The sequence below is a fragment of the Scatophagus argus genome, chromosome 21, assembly GCF_020382885.2.
Source record: "Scatophagus argus isolate fScaArg1 chromosome 21, fScaArg1.pri, whole genome shotgun sequence".
NCBI classification, from domain to species: Eukaryota; Metazoa; Chordata; class Actinopteri; family Scatophagidae; genus Scatophagus; species Scatophagus argus.
This window is the reverse complement of record NC_058513.1, coordinates 3,117,262-3,134,840: the sequence shown is the minus strand read 5'-3', so window position 1 is coordinate 3,134,840 and position 17,579 is coordinate 3,117,262. Positions and strand designations below refer to the sequence as shown.

The 17,579-nt window shown below is 41.8% G+C and overlaps 1 protein-coding gene across 15 annotated transcripts in view; it reads right to left on the bottom strand.

Annotated features, from left to right (window-relative positions):
• myocd (myocardin) overlaps nucleotides 1-17,579 on the bottom strand; it is a 106,029-nt gene that overhangs the window by 18,213 nt on the left and 70,237 nt on the right. For 11 of the 15 annotated variants that reach the window (XM_046377229.1, XM_046377230.1, XM_046377228.1 and 8 more), the window contains one exon: nucleotides 2,269-2,334. The exons of 1 other annotated variant lie outside the window; for it this stretch is intronic. In XM_046377229.1, coding sequence (XP_046233185.1) covers nucleotides 2,269-2,334 — 66 coding nt within the window. Of the gene's footprint in view, nucleotides 1-2,268; nucleotides 2,335-7,106; nucleotides 7,783-17,579 lie in introns of those variants that run through there. 3 more of the 15 variants (XM_046377233.1, XM_046377240.1, XM_046377241.1) reach the window with 2 other exon arrangements.

Genomic DNA, 17,579 nt, shown 5'->3' with positions numbered 1-17,579 from the left:
TAGTTGCCTCTTTCTGGTTAGAGTTCATCAGTGAAATCTTAGGCTGGTTCCTGAGCTACGCTACTTCTCCGTCTCCATCGTTCTTTCTTTCTCTTCTTCTTTTGTTCTTTTACAAGCAGCAGCTGGCATCAGATTTTAATGTTTCGTTTCAAAAACCGCAACAGATAATAACAAATCAGTCATATCTTTTCACGTATAATACAATATGTCAGAATCAACGATCCGATTCATGTGCAGCTTGGAGAAACGAAGCTTCTCACAAGTGCCATCCAAGATTTTCAAAATAATATTGATTGAGCCAAGGGGACCTACAATTTAAGGGCAAACTGAAAAAGGCAATAACTTCTCATATTTCCCACACTGGTTTGGACGTTTGAACATTTACATCAATATAGCTCCTCAAACCTGTCATCACACAATATTAGGCTTTTCATTATACTAATTTAGATAAAAAAATCTGTTCTTCATCTTTTCATTTAACAGCTTACTGCATTACAAATGACAAAAGACTTCTCAGCTCCACAGAGTGTTTTTAGCATCTTTCAGCTCATTGTGTTTTTACACAATAGCACTGTTTTGGCTCACTCTTATGATGTGAGTGTTGTTTCAGTACACAGCAGGCAGCTGTTGTTGGTTAAAAAGCTCGGCTAAATGATGTGATTTCAGTTCATAGTCCATAGCAATTCGATGCTTGAAGTTTGTCACAGTGGGAAAAAAACCCATTTGGGTGATTCTGTCAAATGTGCAGCACAGAACAACAACCACACACGTTAGGTATGAGGGAGTACACCATTACATGTATCTGTTCAACCAACCAAATTATCTGTGTCTGTACCCAGGATGGGTGGAGATTAAATAAGTGGTTTGGGGTAATTAAACCTGGACTGGGAAGGTAAGTTGTTATTTTAATGAGTGGATCAGCAGTTCTGTAGGTATTATTTATTGGCAAACTATTTACAGAACAGCTCAAGAATTAATGTTTTAATCACAAGAATAATAAAACTATTTCTGTAAGTTACATTAGCTTTTTATAACCTTGAATAAATAAACTTCATTTAGCTATGTAAGGATATTCCTCATGAAGAAGTACGGATATTGACACATTTTATTAGCGTGATACATATGCTGCATTCGCTTTGTACGTGTAAGCCGGAACTCTGGACTTGGAGTGACATCACATCCGCTAAAAATCAAGCTGAGTGCTTTCTATTTGCTTGTTTGTAAAGTTATTCAGCCGTTGTTGTGATAGCAACATCGACCGGTTACAAGCAGCACCAGCAGATAAACAACACATTACGTGATATTTCACGCCTAACAAGACCATAGACACATGCCTATAGGGAGCAGTAAGACAGTATTGTGTATACGGCTTACTACACTGGACACTGGGCAGCCATCTTGGTTTACAAACTCAGTGTACAGTTGACAAGATGGAATTCCCGGTTCAGGTGGCACTCAATTTGTCACTTCTGGCTTCGGAAGTGGGAAAACAACTCGAAAAATGACTTACGAGTACAAAAAGAAGGCAGCATCATAAAACGTTGTGGACACTCATTTCAGCAGAGTGCTAGTAAACGCTAGTCCTGGCCTTATCCCCAACTCTAGCTAAGTTCTATTACTCGCAAACAACTGATTTCTAGCTATGGCGTTTCACTTGCACTCGCCATAGTGTGACTGACTCACACACCCATCAGTTTATTGGGCTAACCTCAGCGCATACTGCGAAGGGCACACTGTTAAAAGCTCCTGGGTGGAACTTGTCTTCGTAAACTTTGGTTATTCAATATGTGAATCTAATTTTCATTATGATGAAAATAATTTTTGCTTTTGTTTGTCAAGATTTTAAGATATCTATCTCAGACACTTCAACCTCCACAACAATATAAAGGTGGGGGATGGGAATGTGCTTGTGGCACTATTACACTAAGTAGTGTGAACAGTTTCTATAGGGACTACATTGTTTCTGTAAAGGTTCCAGTGAAAACTGTTTCCAGCATGTTGTGGATTATCTAAAGTAACATGGTAGCCACATACCACAATCGGTAAGTGAAACAATATGTTTTATGTAAGATGATGTTGCTTGATTTGTTCCCTTGCTTGTTCATTGGGTGTTTCACCCTTTCCCTCATTGTGTGTCTCACCCTTTCCCATTGTCTGTCTTCACAAGACAGTCTAAAAACATGTAAGTGGAAGTGTGTGTGCGTGTGTGTGCGCGCGTGCACGCGTGCCTGCATGTGCGGCAGCCCAGTGGTGGAAGGTGTTACTCACGAGGCATGATGCCTTGGTCTGCCAGCTGCTCTCGTGTCCTCCTCTGCTGAAGTCTTAACTGTAGGACTGAAGTTGGAGGGAGGAGGAGGGGAAGAGATGGAGGGGAAGAGTAAAAAGGGGAAAGGTGAGAAAGAGACGTGGAAAGACAGGTAAGGGACAGACAAAAAGCAGGAAGAGACTGAGAAATCAACCCACTTAAAATGGTGTTATTCTAACCTGTAGTTGGATTTAAAATAACTCTACTTCACCTACAGGCAGACATAGAACAAGCTGCTGATGTCTGTGGTGATTCAGCAGACGCACATGCATATGTATAATACGTATGCATATGCATGTATGTGTATATATACACATACATGCATATGCATACAGAAAACACAGAAAAACAACACTGCTTGCTCACAAATATTTCTGTGAGCAGGATGTAGGGAATGATAAACACAGCTCCTGGCTTTTAAACAGATCTGCTAGGCAGTGTGTGGTCCGCAGCGTGTGCGCACGTTTCTGCGTGCTCCGCGTGTGTATGTGTGTGTGTGCAAAAGTGGTCTAGGTGGGAGTGCAGGGTCATAAACATAGAGCCTCCCCCGTGTCTGTTGGTCCGCTTGTGTCTGTGGCCCTTTAGCTTTCTTTTTCTTTCTTTGTCTGTGTGTGTTTTTCCTCCTCGCTGTTATCTAACGGCCCCTCAGTGAGACCCTGGATGTGGCACACACGGTTTTGAAAAGTTCCTCCTTTCACTTTCCGTTTGCATTCCTTATTGTTAATTATCTTCATCAGGAGGTTCATATATGTGCAGATTTGGCTACATCTAAGCAATTTTATGAAGTTCCTCAAACCCCTCAGCCAAGTCAAACCCAACAGTCTGACTTAATTATCCGTGAGCTCGGGTGCAACATCATGGCACACTCTTTGGAGAGCACCTCCATTATGTAACACCAGGCCCCTGCCTTCATCTGACATCTGCTTTAGTTTACAATGAGGGGGTCGTGACCTGCTGTTCGCAACATCACAGAGAGCAAACGCAGCCATTAGTTACTGACTGAAAGCTGACAAAAACACATAACTGATACAACCTCTGACAAGGGAAGTTTCTTGTCATCCCCTACAATAATAAGGATCCACTCATGTACAGGCAGGGTTTGTCTCTTCTGCAAAAGAATAAGCAAGGTGACAAATGGAATGTAGCTGACATTAGCACATTATGTGTCAGACTAAAACATTTAGCCTAACTCCCAACCCTTCACGTTACAGACCTGGTGTTGTTCCTATCAACTTATTTTCATACAGGCAAGGTGGTAAGAGGAGGGAGTGTACCTGTCCGTGGTTTTGAGTTTAGCTCAGGGAACGGCTCTGAAAACAACCGATAACAGCCTTATATATATATATTTTTTTAAGCATACAACATGTTTTTTTTTTCTTTCCTTTCATAGAAAAGGCAAGGTGACAAATCCGATGTAACTGTCACTGTTAGGTAATTCTGCAGAGTTTCTTTGATTTTAACTCGAGGGCCTGTTCTGCTGCTCTGTCCACTGAGAGGCTATCAATGATTCTGTGTGAAACAGCACAGCAGCTGTCATAGAAGCTGCTCTTAAAAAGCTTCCCTGAGACCAGAGGGTTGTCTGCCCTGATTGCAGAGAGTATATGTTATAGAAAGAGGACCCGAGCCAGGTTGTGTAATCACAGACCACTGAACCATACGATACTCGGCCTCTCTCACTTCTGACTTTGAAAATTAAGACATTTGTTTTAACTTGGGCTTTCTTGACAACAAAGGACATACAAATCCACAGCCACATTTACACGTTTTCAGATTTATGGCGTAAATAAATTGTCATTTGGCCTGGCATGCACTGGTGAAGTGGTGATAATTACACAAGCCAGTGCAGTGATACTCTGAGTTATTGTCCCCCGGTGCCTCACACATTCACAATAATAATAACACCACACTTTTACACTTAAACGCCAACATCTTAGCTAAAGAGACTGGTTGCACTTAGTACATGAATTCTCCTGAACTTTCCCTCAGCACTTGCAGGAATGTGTTTGCGACAGATGTATGACCACGACTGTATAACTTCTAATAAACAGGTATCCTTAAATGAAGTATTAGGTTTATTTTAGGCTAATACCTCTGCATAAAGTGAAAATCTACCTTAAAACAGCATATTTTACCCCGATGGACTTGGACAGTTAAAGGCAGATTTGTGAACGTGAGCCAGAGCCAGATGCAGCGGAGCCAACAGTCCACCATTAAGATACAGTTTCTGGAGCGGCTCCATTGACAGTGACTTATAGTCAACAATGGGATAGTAGGGTGATGCCGAAAAGAAAACTCACGCGAGCGCACAAGCCAACCCATTCCACAGGTAAGTGCTTTTTTATCAGTTGCCAAAGTGCCATTCATTGTCAGTGAAGGGTGTCTAGGTTTTGTCTCTCACACTATTACTTATTGTCAGTTTTATCAGAAATAATAATAGATACAGAACCTGCCAGGATCACTGGAGTAACATTTATTAAAGGTTCAATTAATCTTATAAGCACAAAATCAATATCTGACAGACTGTTAAAAAAAAAAAGTTCAAACAAATTCTACCAAGCGTCATTTATTCCAATTATTAATCTAATTTTACGAAGGCCTCACAGATCATCATGTATTTTATTTTCGTGTCAATTTTGCACCATACTGTGTTCAAATTTTGATTGTTGACAGCTAAACTAACAATACTTAGACAACAAAAGGTAGAATGTTGGTTGACGCACACACAAACATATACACACAATAATAATAATAATATATTTTTTTATTATTATTTTTCCATTAAGTTGCCGGATTTTCTCAGTGACTCGGGTCAAAAAAAACATCCAGCATCATTATGTTCAATAAGTTCTGAAAAAGATGTACGATTTGGTATCTGACATGGGCTTGACAACTTGTAACACTGTAAGCCAATGTGAAGTAACTTTTGACGCCTCCGTCATATGTTTGACGCTTCTTTCATACTGTTATGTAATGGCATCAAAGCTTGAGAGCGTGGCCACAGGCCTTTGAGCTGTTAATCAAATCACCGTGAGAGCAAGTCAGCAACATACAGGCACAGAAAACATTCGACAGTCTGCAGGGAGCACTTAAATGAGATCTTTATCTTTCCTTTTAGCTTCAACCATGCAGCAGCAGTTCCCATGGATTCGATAACATATTTCCAAGCATGCCGCAAAAGAAGCAAAAACTGTTGCTTTTCATGGGGCGCAGAATGTAACTCAAGCTGCTGCAGCTTAAAGAAAACGCTAAATCTTAGACTGTCTGATCGTCTAAGACTCCCCCTGTCATCGGTGGTTATCACTGAGAGAATTACGGGCAGTTTTACTTGTCTTACGCTTAATATTTCACTCAAGCACTCATAAATTCACTCAACCTGTCATGTTGGTTGTACCTCATATCACCCCACATTAATCCCTCTAACTCGAACATCAAGCAGACCTGTAGGAAGACGACCTTCATGGCAGTCAAGAGAGAATCTCTACATTTGTGCCGTATTAATCACACGGTTTAGAGCAGCACAGAATCTGAGCCACTTTGGTTAAAAAAAAAAAACAAAACAAAAAAAAAAACCTTGTGCTGCTTTTTAAACACAGCCATCCACCCTCTCATGTTCCCCGGAGCACAGGGGGTCATTTCCCACCCTGCCGATCTGCTCTAAACAACTCAGAGGAAAAGCATCATTTACCCTGCCATTTCTGGTACGCAATTACAGCTCGCAGGCAAACTGCAAGTAAGGACCGAAGCCAGCCTGGCCAGCAGTTTGTGCATTCACAACGGGGTGAAGGGTTGCTTTCAGAGACGATTGTGTACGTCAAAGTTTTCCAGACTAGAGACCAGGATCAGACCTCAGTTGTTGCCATTATCAGTTGCATTTTCCTCAGGGAGGTGGCAGTGTTGGTCAGAGTACACACAGTGTAGTAATATAGGGTGCACACAAACGCACGCACACACACACACACACACACACACACACAAGCTCAACCCCACAGAAAGTATCTTCACAATAAAGACAGCGGCTAAGAACATTTGTGTGTGTAGGAGAAAGGGAGAGTGATGGAATTAAAGAGTGTGTATATGTGAGGGACACAGATGAATACAAAGCCCTAACAGCTGCTGTGTATCAAGAGGAGTTTAAATCAGCGCTGTGCTTTGTAACCTTCCTCCCTCTTTGATATGCCCAGGTATACACACACATACACACACATGCACAGCATCAGCTTCCATTTCAGCCACATTAAGATAACCTGTGACCCCTCTCCTGTGTCTTATCTCTCCTCTATCAGCGTTCACACAGTGAGAACGTCTCACTGGCTTGCCTCAGCAGCAGCAACAGGTTGGCACGGAGCAAGTGCACTAACCTGCCCGAGACATCACCCTCACATGTCTTGCTTTTACGAGGAGGCGGATGAACATCAAAGAATGCGCCCAGCCATAAATCCATCACACCGTGACAGGACACATCGTCTGGGCTCGGCATTCAGGAGGATTTCTGACTTATGCCGGCCTCCCTCTGGTATTCCTCTTACTATCACGTGGCCACAGTTTATTACACACACCTGTCACTTTGCTGGTATTAACTGAAAAGCGCATTGTGAGTGTCAACACAACTCATCCGTCAAGACAGATGAGTGACATAATGTACACAGGATCGCCTATAAATGCCAAGTGTTGACAGACAAACTGTTTGCACGACTCATGAGAATAAACACAGCTGTACACAGACACTGTTCACTAATCAACTTGACAGAGCAGACACAGACGAGTAAAAGGAAGTCACACTGTCAATCATCATTTTGCTTACCTGATCTAAACTTGCTTCGTATCAGTATGGAGTGTTCAGAGCCCAGAAGAGTCATAATGCTTACAGTACAGTTCCAGTGTTCAAGAGTTGTAAAGTAAAGTCATACACACTCGAGACGCCGTAGACACTTCGACCCCCCTGGTCACCTCTGGACGCCAGACTGATATGAGATGGAGCTGACCCAGCCTGCCTCATCAACAGCTCTAGCAGAAAACTAGCGTCAGGAAAAAAAAACAAAAAAAACCAAAACAAACTAACCACACACACTGGCTTTCTTCTGCGTCTCTCAGCCAGTGTGCGCACCAGCAGAAGCTCTATACTCGCTGTGCTGCTTTCGCTTCCTGCCTCCTTTTTTTCTGCTCTCTCTCCCCCAGAGGCTGATGTGGGAGTGTGTTAGTCTGGGGCCAGTGAAGCTTTGGTCCCATCTAGCTGAGAACTCCGGGCCAGGGACAGCACACAGAGATATGCCCTGCTCGGGGAGGGGCTAACCAGCAAGGGTTTCCTCTAAGCCCCGCCTGCCAGAGCCCAGAGGCTGAACAGGGCTTGGCTGATGACTTCTTCCTCCCTTGCCACTAGTGTAAATATATCTGCCTATCAGTCCTGCTGACTATCATTAGAGAGGAGAGAGGCAGAGCTGGACAGGGAGAGAAAAATCAAGATAGAGACACAGTCACTGATAGTGGAGCTGCAGTACAGCCAGGAGGAAGAAAGTGGGAAAAGCAGGAATGGCAGCAAGTTTTGTGTCTTGTGACGGCAGTTGAGGAAAAAAACTTTCAGCCTGTAATTTGTACAGTTAACATCAGTTAACATATGCTGATGACACTTTGTACTGAGCATTCTTTTGTTTCTTTGTTTGTATTTGGCTCTGCCAAAGACAAATTCTGCCAACTCCACCAAGAGAAGAGATACCGAGCCTCTAGTCACACAACATTAGGAGATAGGCTGGGTATAAGACAATCATTAGCAAACATGTTGAAAGATGGCAACCGCCAGTTGGTCAGATTCTTAGGCTTGTTTACTGATCTAAATCATAAAAGTTTTCTCACTCATTTATTTTGGACACATTTCCTCATTTAAAGCTGCACTAATCAATAGTTTCATTCAAACAGTAAAGTATATCTAATTACTATGTGTTATGTGAAACAAATAAACCTACAGAGAACTGTTAATTCTGTAGTGACCCTTCGCTCTTTGGAGCATTGTATCATCTTTCAGCTCATTCAATGGCTGAATGTTTTGGTTCAGGCCATTGACATACTGTATATATAGATGTACAACATGTCCCCACCTACTTCCACTGTACATAAGTGAACCCAAAACATCCTGGATATGAACGCTGTCATCTGGCACAAGTGACGTCATTTTGGGGCCTGAGTCTGTGAAGCATTGCTTGGTCACTAGAGCCCCAATATCAAGTTCCCACCCATATACCCACTTGACCCAACTGGCTGTAAATCATGACATTTAACCCCCCTATTTTTTTTATAATATCCAATAACTAATTGAAATCAATCTTATGATATAAATGAATACTTGAACATACATCAGATAGATATGAACCACCTAAATTGACAGAAACTGTCTTTGGAAAAAATTCATTTGATGTGCACTTTGAGTTTTTATATTGGCTCATGTCCCATCTGTTAACATGGAGGGAGGTGTTAATTATCTGTACTGGAGCCAACCACCTGGGGGGCAACCAAGATGATTTTCAGTTTGTATTCAGTCTTGAACTTTCATCTTTCTGGTTTCCAGTCTTGTCTCCCCCACCCCCAAAAAAGGGTCTGATAAACCACTGTACATTTCCTACTTAGCACCATACAACAAAGTTCCTGCTGCTAAAAAGCCTGATATTTTTCTCAGGGGTTGCGGGAAACCAAAACAGCAAATAACTGAACTAACATTCATCAAGTGGACATGACTCCAAATGAATGCCAATGCTACTGCCAATGTAACATGCATCTGTCCTCTAAAATATTAGTTCAACTTTGTTAAAGAAAAAACAAACAAAAAAAATCACCTCATGTCACTGATTCGTTGCATCAATATTTAATATTTTCCAATGCACAACCTTAAAGATAAAGAGCATAAGACATGTTATTATTTTCATTAATGTTCGCTCATTTTGCAATACAACAAATATTTGCATTTTTTTTCTCCTTTATCTACTGTTTTTCTTCTCTATATCATTTGGCAAAAGAAGTCTATTAACAGTATGTCAAGCCAAAAAAGGATATTGACACTGAGAGAGAATTATTGTTTTTTTAAACAATGAAATCCAAGCTTTCATCGAATGCAACAAGCCTTTAAAGTAATCAAAGTGATGCATAAAACAATAAAGTATACAGAGGGCTCTTTATGGGAGAAAAATTGAATAAATTAATGCTTTGAGTTTTGCTTCTATTGGTGGATGCTCATTTATAAGAATGACTACATCCTTGGTGAAAGCTGTCCTGTGGATGCAAACATCATCCTGTGTAAACACCTGTAAGTAGGATGTGGTCTTTTTACACTTTGACTTATTGATGTAGACTTCATAAGGTGATCAGCTGAGTGTAGTCATTCAGTTACCCATCAGCTGAGAAGCAGGAGGTTTATCTTATCTGCAGTGTGGTAGTAGATTCTCCTGTCTGTATTCAACAAAGCATCCCTTCCTGCAGCCCAATACAAGAAGAACATTTGTCAGAACTGGTTCTGTGCCCGCTCTCCTCAGAGGGCGGCGTTGGCCAACTGCAGGTCCTATACATCGCAGTACCTCATAAACATCCATCAACACAGAACATCAGCTGGACACATCAAGGCTTTCTCTGCATTTGTTTATTCCCAGGCTTGATTTGAGCATAACATAGAATGTGATGCAATGCTTGACAGCTGGCACACCAGAAACACACCAAAAGGGTATGTGGTGTCCTTGTTTATGTTGGACAGCAGGTGTCAAAGTCCGTGATGACTGTTGTTCCACAAGGCTACTGTCTCACTAAACCCTGATTAAAGGGTTCAGTGGGTACAGCTGAGAATGTGGAGAGGATGAATGGTGAAATACAGTACGTGTCCCTGGACCAGTCAGGTTCCTGTCCTTACACAGACTGTGCAAAGGCCAATTCAAGAGAGTCATAAGATTAAGAAAAAGGAATATTGCATATTTTCTATAAACCTTATTTCAAGATAACTGGTATTGACTTATAGATATTTGTGAGCTAGAAATCTGCACTGTTGTCACGCTAAAACCCAAAATATCTACATATACAATATACAATACATACATACATATACATATACAATATATACATTTCTTTTTTTGTGCACACCGAACAAAAACAATACGTTAATTACCAGTGCAGGTTGTCATAACTAGCTAGGCTAGTCAGCTGCTTCCAGTCTTTATGCTAAGCTAGGCTAATGTCTTCTTGGCACTTGCTCAGTACAAGGTACATGTCAAGAGAGTGATATTAATCTTCTACTCAAGGAGCTTTTATGACTGAGGGACAGTTTAGGGAGGCAGCATATGCCCACCACACAGAAAAATCCACAAACTTGTAATTAATCTCTTAATTTAACATTAACCTTTAACATTCATTCTGTGAGCACAGAATGGCCAAATGGAGTTGAAGATCTTCACACCTCCTCTGCAGCCAAACAGCACTTCTTTGAGTTCCGGCTTACCACCTCACTTCAATATTAAACTGCTGAGTCGTTCACAGAAATAGCTAACTTGAGCGAACAGCACTATCGCTGTTGACAGAGCAGGATTCCTGCAGCACTCACAAGCTACCTCTGGTTGCCATGTCATTCCTAACATGACAAGCACTTGTTAGGGATGCAGTTTGAAAGTGAAAGTATTAAAAAGGAAAGATTAGAAAAATAAAGCATGCATATCATGTCATTTTCAGGGTTACACTAAATGTTTCTGAAGGAAACTTATCTGACTTTCTGCTGGAAAAAAATTGCATATTTCTCAACATGTTGTCTTATTCCTTGGAAAGAAAGCTAGATTTAATATTTATTTGCTTATTTTGAAATTTGTCTTAATACGTGGCAATCTTTTGATATAGTCTAGAATTCTAAAATCTACATGGTACTAAATAAGAAAAGAATGCATTTAGATTAAAGCTCAAGTTGGATTTACAGTCAATATTGCTGCATTTTACTAAAAAATTCTTAAAAGAAGATAGTGTTGGTGTGAGTTTGAGTGTCTTACAACTCCCCTCAGTATCAGGCATGAAAAGGCACGAGAATTTGTGTTAAATAACTGATTTCAGTTCATCTTTAATTTTGACAGCCTTTCTCATGAATGTCTGAGGTTTCATTAGTTTTGATGTCAGATAGTGTTTCATAGTGGCCTAGTGCTAGTTTCAACAAATCCAATCAAATCATTTTTTGTTTTCCCCACTGGCAGATTTCTTTTGTTTAAGGCTAGCATTTCTCTCTGTTTTATATTTTGCTAAATCACAGAGTGGAATTTTTCCAGTGCTCCTTCTCTGCCCTCATGTCATTCTTCCCTCCACTTGATCTCAATGCTTTCCTTTTATAACTTTTTCTATTCACAGTTTTTTCTTTATTTTCTCTCTCTTTTATCCCATTCATCCCCATCTCCGGCTAGACTTTGTTCCAAAGTTATTATTCCCTTAAAATATCCACCAATTTCCTACCTTGCCACTTCACAGTTTAGCTACTGTAAATAAAAAGAATACCAAAAAGAAGTGTGTGATTACTGCAGGTCTTTTCTCTACATTGTGTAAAAACCTGCAGTGACACAGCACTAATCAGTCATTGAGAGCTTTGTCCAGCAACAGCTCACTGCTTCTGCCTCGCTGCTATCCATTTTAATCTCTTCACACCATAAACACTGCTTGGCTTTTGTTGCTGAGGAGCCTCCACACACTGCAGTGAGATGCACACCCCAAAATATATATTGATTTAACGTAATAAATGACACGGCCTATCTCTTTGCCGTAACCCATGGGCTGAAGTGTGCTGGGGTGAACTCCAAAAACCCATACAATTCTCAAGTCAAATATTTACATAGAAGCTTCTCAGGCTGCAAATCTTTTGCGGGACATTCACGGCTACATTTGTCTTGTATGTGTGGTGAATGAACACACACGAACAAATTACACAGATGTACATGCATGCACACACACACACACTGCAGTCCTGCGTCTTAATTAGCAGGTGAAAGTGCTTAAAGGGAAGGTCTGTCAAAGGGTTTGACAGTGTACACACAGTGTCTCCGAGAGATTCCTGAAGAGGTCACCCAGCCCTGGCTTAATCCTCCCTTTTAATTGGGCCCTATGTCAACGGACGTGACAAGTCTCATCTGAACTGTCTGGAGCTGCACGTGTGTGTGAGTGTGCGCGATAAAAAGAGAAAGACAGAGAAGGGGGTCACACTCATATACCAATGAGACGGATTCGAGTATGCGTTTTGTACATTATATACAACAAGCGTGCAGCAGGGTGTCATGGTCCGTCTCAGTATCAGTCATATGCCTTCACATGTTAAAAACACACATTCCATGCTGCAACAACTGAGCATAACGTGTTTATTGGCCGACAGCGCGGACATCTAGATGAAAAATGACTGTTAGTGTTTTGTGTGATTTCTTGTGTTTTAGATAAAGCAGATGTGACTAGTTGAAATGCCCAAAATATTATAAAAATGATTTCCAAATTCAGTGAGGGAATTACAAACACTTATCTCATGCGACGTCTCTGGAATCTTATTTTTAACAAGATCGTCGTCACATCAGTTCCGATAAATGACGAATCAGTGTGATTAAGCCCACACACACACACACACACACACACACACCACCCCAGCTGCTGATAGGAACAGACACGTATTTAAAATGCTTTAAATATCTCAGCTCATATGCCATCTGAGGAATCCAGCAGTCCCTCAACCATTTGACTGAGAGAGTGTCACAGGAGGAAGTGTACCGGAATGCACATGTCAGATGTAGTATGAATGGAACATGTGCTGGACACCATGTAGAGCTGCTACTCAGCTGTTTTACTGCAGGAAATCAGAAGAGACTTGAAGGTTTTTTTTTCCTTCGTCTCATCTGTCTTCCTACCTGCTCCCATCATTGAGGGACAGATTTCAAATGGGCAACTACCACAGGGCACCAGATGGCCCAAAGCCCTAGTGGCAGTTGGTTTTTGATTATTTGGTTGACTGTTTACACTGTTAAAGGGGCAGTTCACCCCTATTTGCCATTTCCTGGTGACATCATTTGTAGAGATGTCTGCCTTCTCTCTAATATAATTGAACTAGATGACACGCCACTTGTGCTCAAAGTGTCAAAATGCATTTTATAAACTCTATATCTATAACTATAAAATCATGACCTGGTTACTCAAGATATGGGTTTTTAATAGTTTCTAGACAAAAATAGAGATATATGGTATAGTGGAAGTAGGTATATCAGGTTTTGATCACCAGACTTAAACATTTTAATAGGGCCATCCACAGGGGGGAGGATTTGAGGAGATGGTGTAAAGTAAAGTGTTAGAAGAAAAGATTGGAGTGGAGAGCTACTAGCAAGGTTAATGTGTGTGGTCAGGGTGAGATGAGGTAAGGGCATTTCATTGGAGGAGGATGGGTGATAGAGGGTTGATAGAGGGCTGGTAAAGAGTTTGTTTGATGGCAAGAGATGTGTTTGTCAGGTCAGGAGTGCACAGGATATGGGTGGGGGGTCCTGGAGGGCACTGTTGGTGTGTGTGTCTGCGTGTGTGTGTGTGTGCATGTTTGTAAAAGGGGCAGCCATAGTGGCCTCTGTGGCCCTGGCAGCAGCTGTGTCCTGTCAGTCTGAGTGCTGTCTCGCTCCCCTGTCTCAGATAGCAGCCTCTCCTCTGCTCACCATCCCTGTGCTGGCTGGCTCTCAGGTAAACACTGACATTTAATTAACCAATCACAATGCTGGACAAAGAGGCATTACAGTCTTGTACCAGAGGGGCCAAATTCACAACAGTGACCAAAGGAGCACATCGTTAGCTAACTAGATTGTAATAAAAGAACAACATTGTTTCTTTGTTTTCATGTCCAAGTTGTTGTCCGAGACACGCCTCTCAGTCTTTTAGGATGATATCACCTTTGTAGCATATGTAAGAACCCTTTTTACAAGGTTTTAAAACAATGTCAGCTAACTCATGAGCCAGTGTTAGCTTAATTAGCTTGCCAGCTACAATGAATAAAAACAGTTTCAGAAACCTGCTTTTATCTACCTCTGTCTGAAATGACGCAGCACTCAGTTTCAAATATTAATTGCTCATTAATGTCAACAATAAATATTTCACCATTATTGTTGTAAACTGGCAGAAAGGAAAGCTTGAGAACTGTAACTAAGTAGGGCAAAGCCTTAGTAAACAGCCAACTGTCATTTGACTATGTCTGAAAAATGCACTTCATCATGCAGTCTGTTTCCTTGATGTATTTTGCATCAGTGTTAAAGTGAACTTGAAGCTGTGCTTTTGTAAGCTATCATCTATCATTTAGCTCCACTGTAAAAAAAAATTAGGAAGTCAATGGGGTGACACGAGGTTAGATGATGGAAGTTTGGATTTGTCAACAGACAGACTTGAGAGCGATTCAGTCCTTTATCAGTTCCCAATCAGTCTTATCAGAACACTGAGGAGTTTCTCACGACACAAGCCGGCTGGCTAAAAACAAAAAAAGACGAGAGAGAAAATCAGAGATCATGGAACGCAAACAAAGTCAGTGAAATGTAAAGAATATAAGAGGGCAGAGAGAGGGAAAGAGGACACGGTGTAGGAACGAGGTTGGAGGAGCCAGAAATATACTGTGAGAGAAGAAGAGGAGGTGAAGGAGGGTGGGAAAACGAGAATGAGACAAGAATGAAGCCAGACGTGGAGTCAGGTTCAGCGCTTCCCCTCTGCCTCTGAGCTGTGGTTATAATAAAGAAGTTCCTTGGGGAGCGAGCCCAGTCCAAACCAGAAGTGACAGAAAGACGAGCCCGGGCCAGCAGTCTCCCCTCCTGTCTCCACTTACACCCCCCCTCCCTTTGTATTCAACCTCCATCTTTATCTTGTCTAAAGCTTGGTCACCTTCAGTCTCCTCTCTCTCCCCGAGCCACTACAAACCCGTGGGTCTGAGCGGCGCACGTCTGCCGCCGGGGTGGAAATGTCATTGTATTTGAGAGACAGCGACGCTGCAACCAATCTGAATGGAATCCCAAAACATAAGAGCACAAGGGAGATAGACTGTCTCCACATCTTTTAAAAACCAAAAACACAGAGGGAGATGATGTTTTGTGTTTTTGTGGTTGTTTAGATTTCAGCAATTGACTTTGCCTTCGCTGTAGTCTGCAGACCCTGGCAGGTGGCCACAGCAGCAAGGGCTGGAGGCCGGGGGAGGGTGGCTGTGTGTCTGTGAGGCTTCAGTGCAGAGTCGGGCCTGCATCACCACAGCTTAACTCTAACTCCTGCCTATTACCAAGGGCTATGGACCGGCTTTATGAGGTATTCTCGAAACTTCACTATCAGAAATTTAATAACCCAAAGTCTACTTTGTTGTTGTTAATGTGTGTGTCCGTGACTAAAAGGCAGATGAAAGGCACATCAAGGGGAACAACCATCCATTCCAAGCAAAAAGTCTTTCATGATGCTTGACAGACTTACAAAGAGAAACCATTTAAGTAAAAATTAGTGAAATTGACAAAAAACAACTCAATATTAGTTGAAATAATTCCAGGGCAAGTAGTGCCGATTTAACTTTTTCTAAAAAAAAAAAATGCCAAGTCTGGTTTTGCTGTGTGACTGGTAGAGAGATTATCATCCATGTCAATGTGTAGTATAACAGGGCTGCCTCATTTGAACCAGTGCAACAGTGAATCAGTATGTCTTTATTTTTGCAGAACCCAGTGATTCAGGCACTCATACGGTCTGTTTTGCACATAAAAGTAACTAGTAATTACAGCTGTCAAACTAATACAGTGGAGTAACTTTCCACCACTGCAGTGCCAACAGGATGTGTTAATTGCTGATACAGAGATGTACACTACAAAAACAGAGCTCTCATGTAACCTATGGCCAACTCACTGCCAAAGGTTACCCTACCTGTTTAGATCTCCCATGCATTTGGGTCTCTGTAAATATCAAATTAAAGAGTTTGGTCTCGTGTGTCATGAGACAACTGTTGTTGTGATTTGTCACGAAATAAACACGCGATTCATCAGACTAGGCCATGTTCTTCCATTGCCCTGTGGTCCAAACTGCAATGCACTGTGTGTACTGACACCTTTCTGTCAAAACCAGCATTAACTTTTTCAGCAATTTGAGCTTCAGTAGGTCTTCTGTTGGACTCTACAACACTGGGCAGCCGAACCCTGTCACATGTTGACCAGTTTTCCTTCCTTGGCCCACTTGTGGCAGGTCCTGATCACTGAAGACCATTCACTCAAATCCTTGTGCTTGCCCATTTTTTTCTGCTTGCAACACATCAACTTCAATGACAAAATATTCACTGTCTAATGTAACACACCACTGCCAGGTGCCATTGTGCCAATGTTATTCACTTCATCTGTCAGTTTTCATAACGTTATGGCTTATCAGTGTATAGTTCCTGTGTAATGACAACATGTGGACATAAAGGCAAAACACTATTTCAGCTTGCATCAAGACTGTCATAGAACATCTACAGTGCGATTGACGGCATCTATAAACAAAATATCTCACCATGAAAATAACATATATGTAGTGACTTGTCCATGTGACTGTAAACAAAGGAAGTGAGAACTGAACAAAACTGACTTAGGGTTCAACTATTTAAGAATGGAACACTGGATCCACATTTCCATCACTTGACATTAACAGTGAGTCACAGCCCCAGTGATGTAGGCCCGCCATTGCATCACTACACAACTAATAGAAAATGTAAAGAACAGACTGAATGATGCAAATATTTAGCTATCTGGATTTCCTGAGCTGGTCCAGCACTTCCAAATGGCCTGGCTGAAAGGGCCTGTCAGCCAGCACATTCTTTCTCTCAATGAGGACTGACCGAAACCATGTTTTTGTTGGTATGACCCCACCCCATCCAGCCTGTCCTCCCCGCAACCCACAACCTCACAACCCCTCCTTCCCCAAGTGACGTCTATTTGACAGAGTAAAACATGCCTCTCCAGACACTGATACTGGATCGGATTTGTGTTCTTGCATAAAAAACAATTTTACTGAGGTTCCACCACTATGAAAACTGATCTGGATACAGCGTTTGAGGCGGTTGACAGACAGAGAGCAGACGCAGGGGTTGCCACGGGCCACAGACTGATCCCTGGGTACAGAGCTGGTATCTGCTGGGCTGGACTCCACTTGACCCCACAGGACCGAAGACTTATTTATAGGACTACGTCTGTGTGTGTGCATGTGTGTTTATCTGCCCATGTGTGCACGTGTGTCCTATGTGTTTGCACACTCGCTCAGAGGGGAGCTCGTCTTATCAGCACCACGGAGC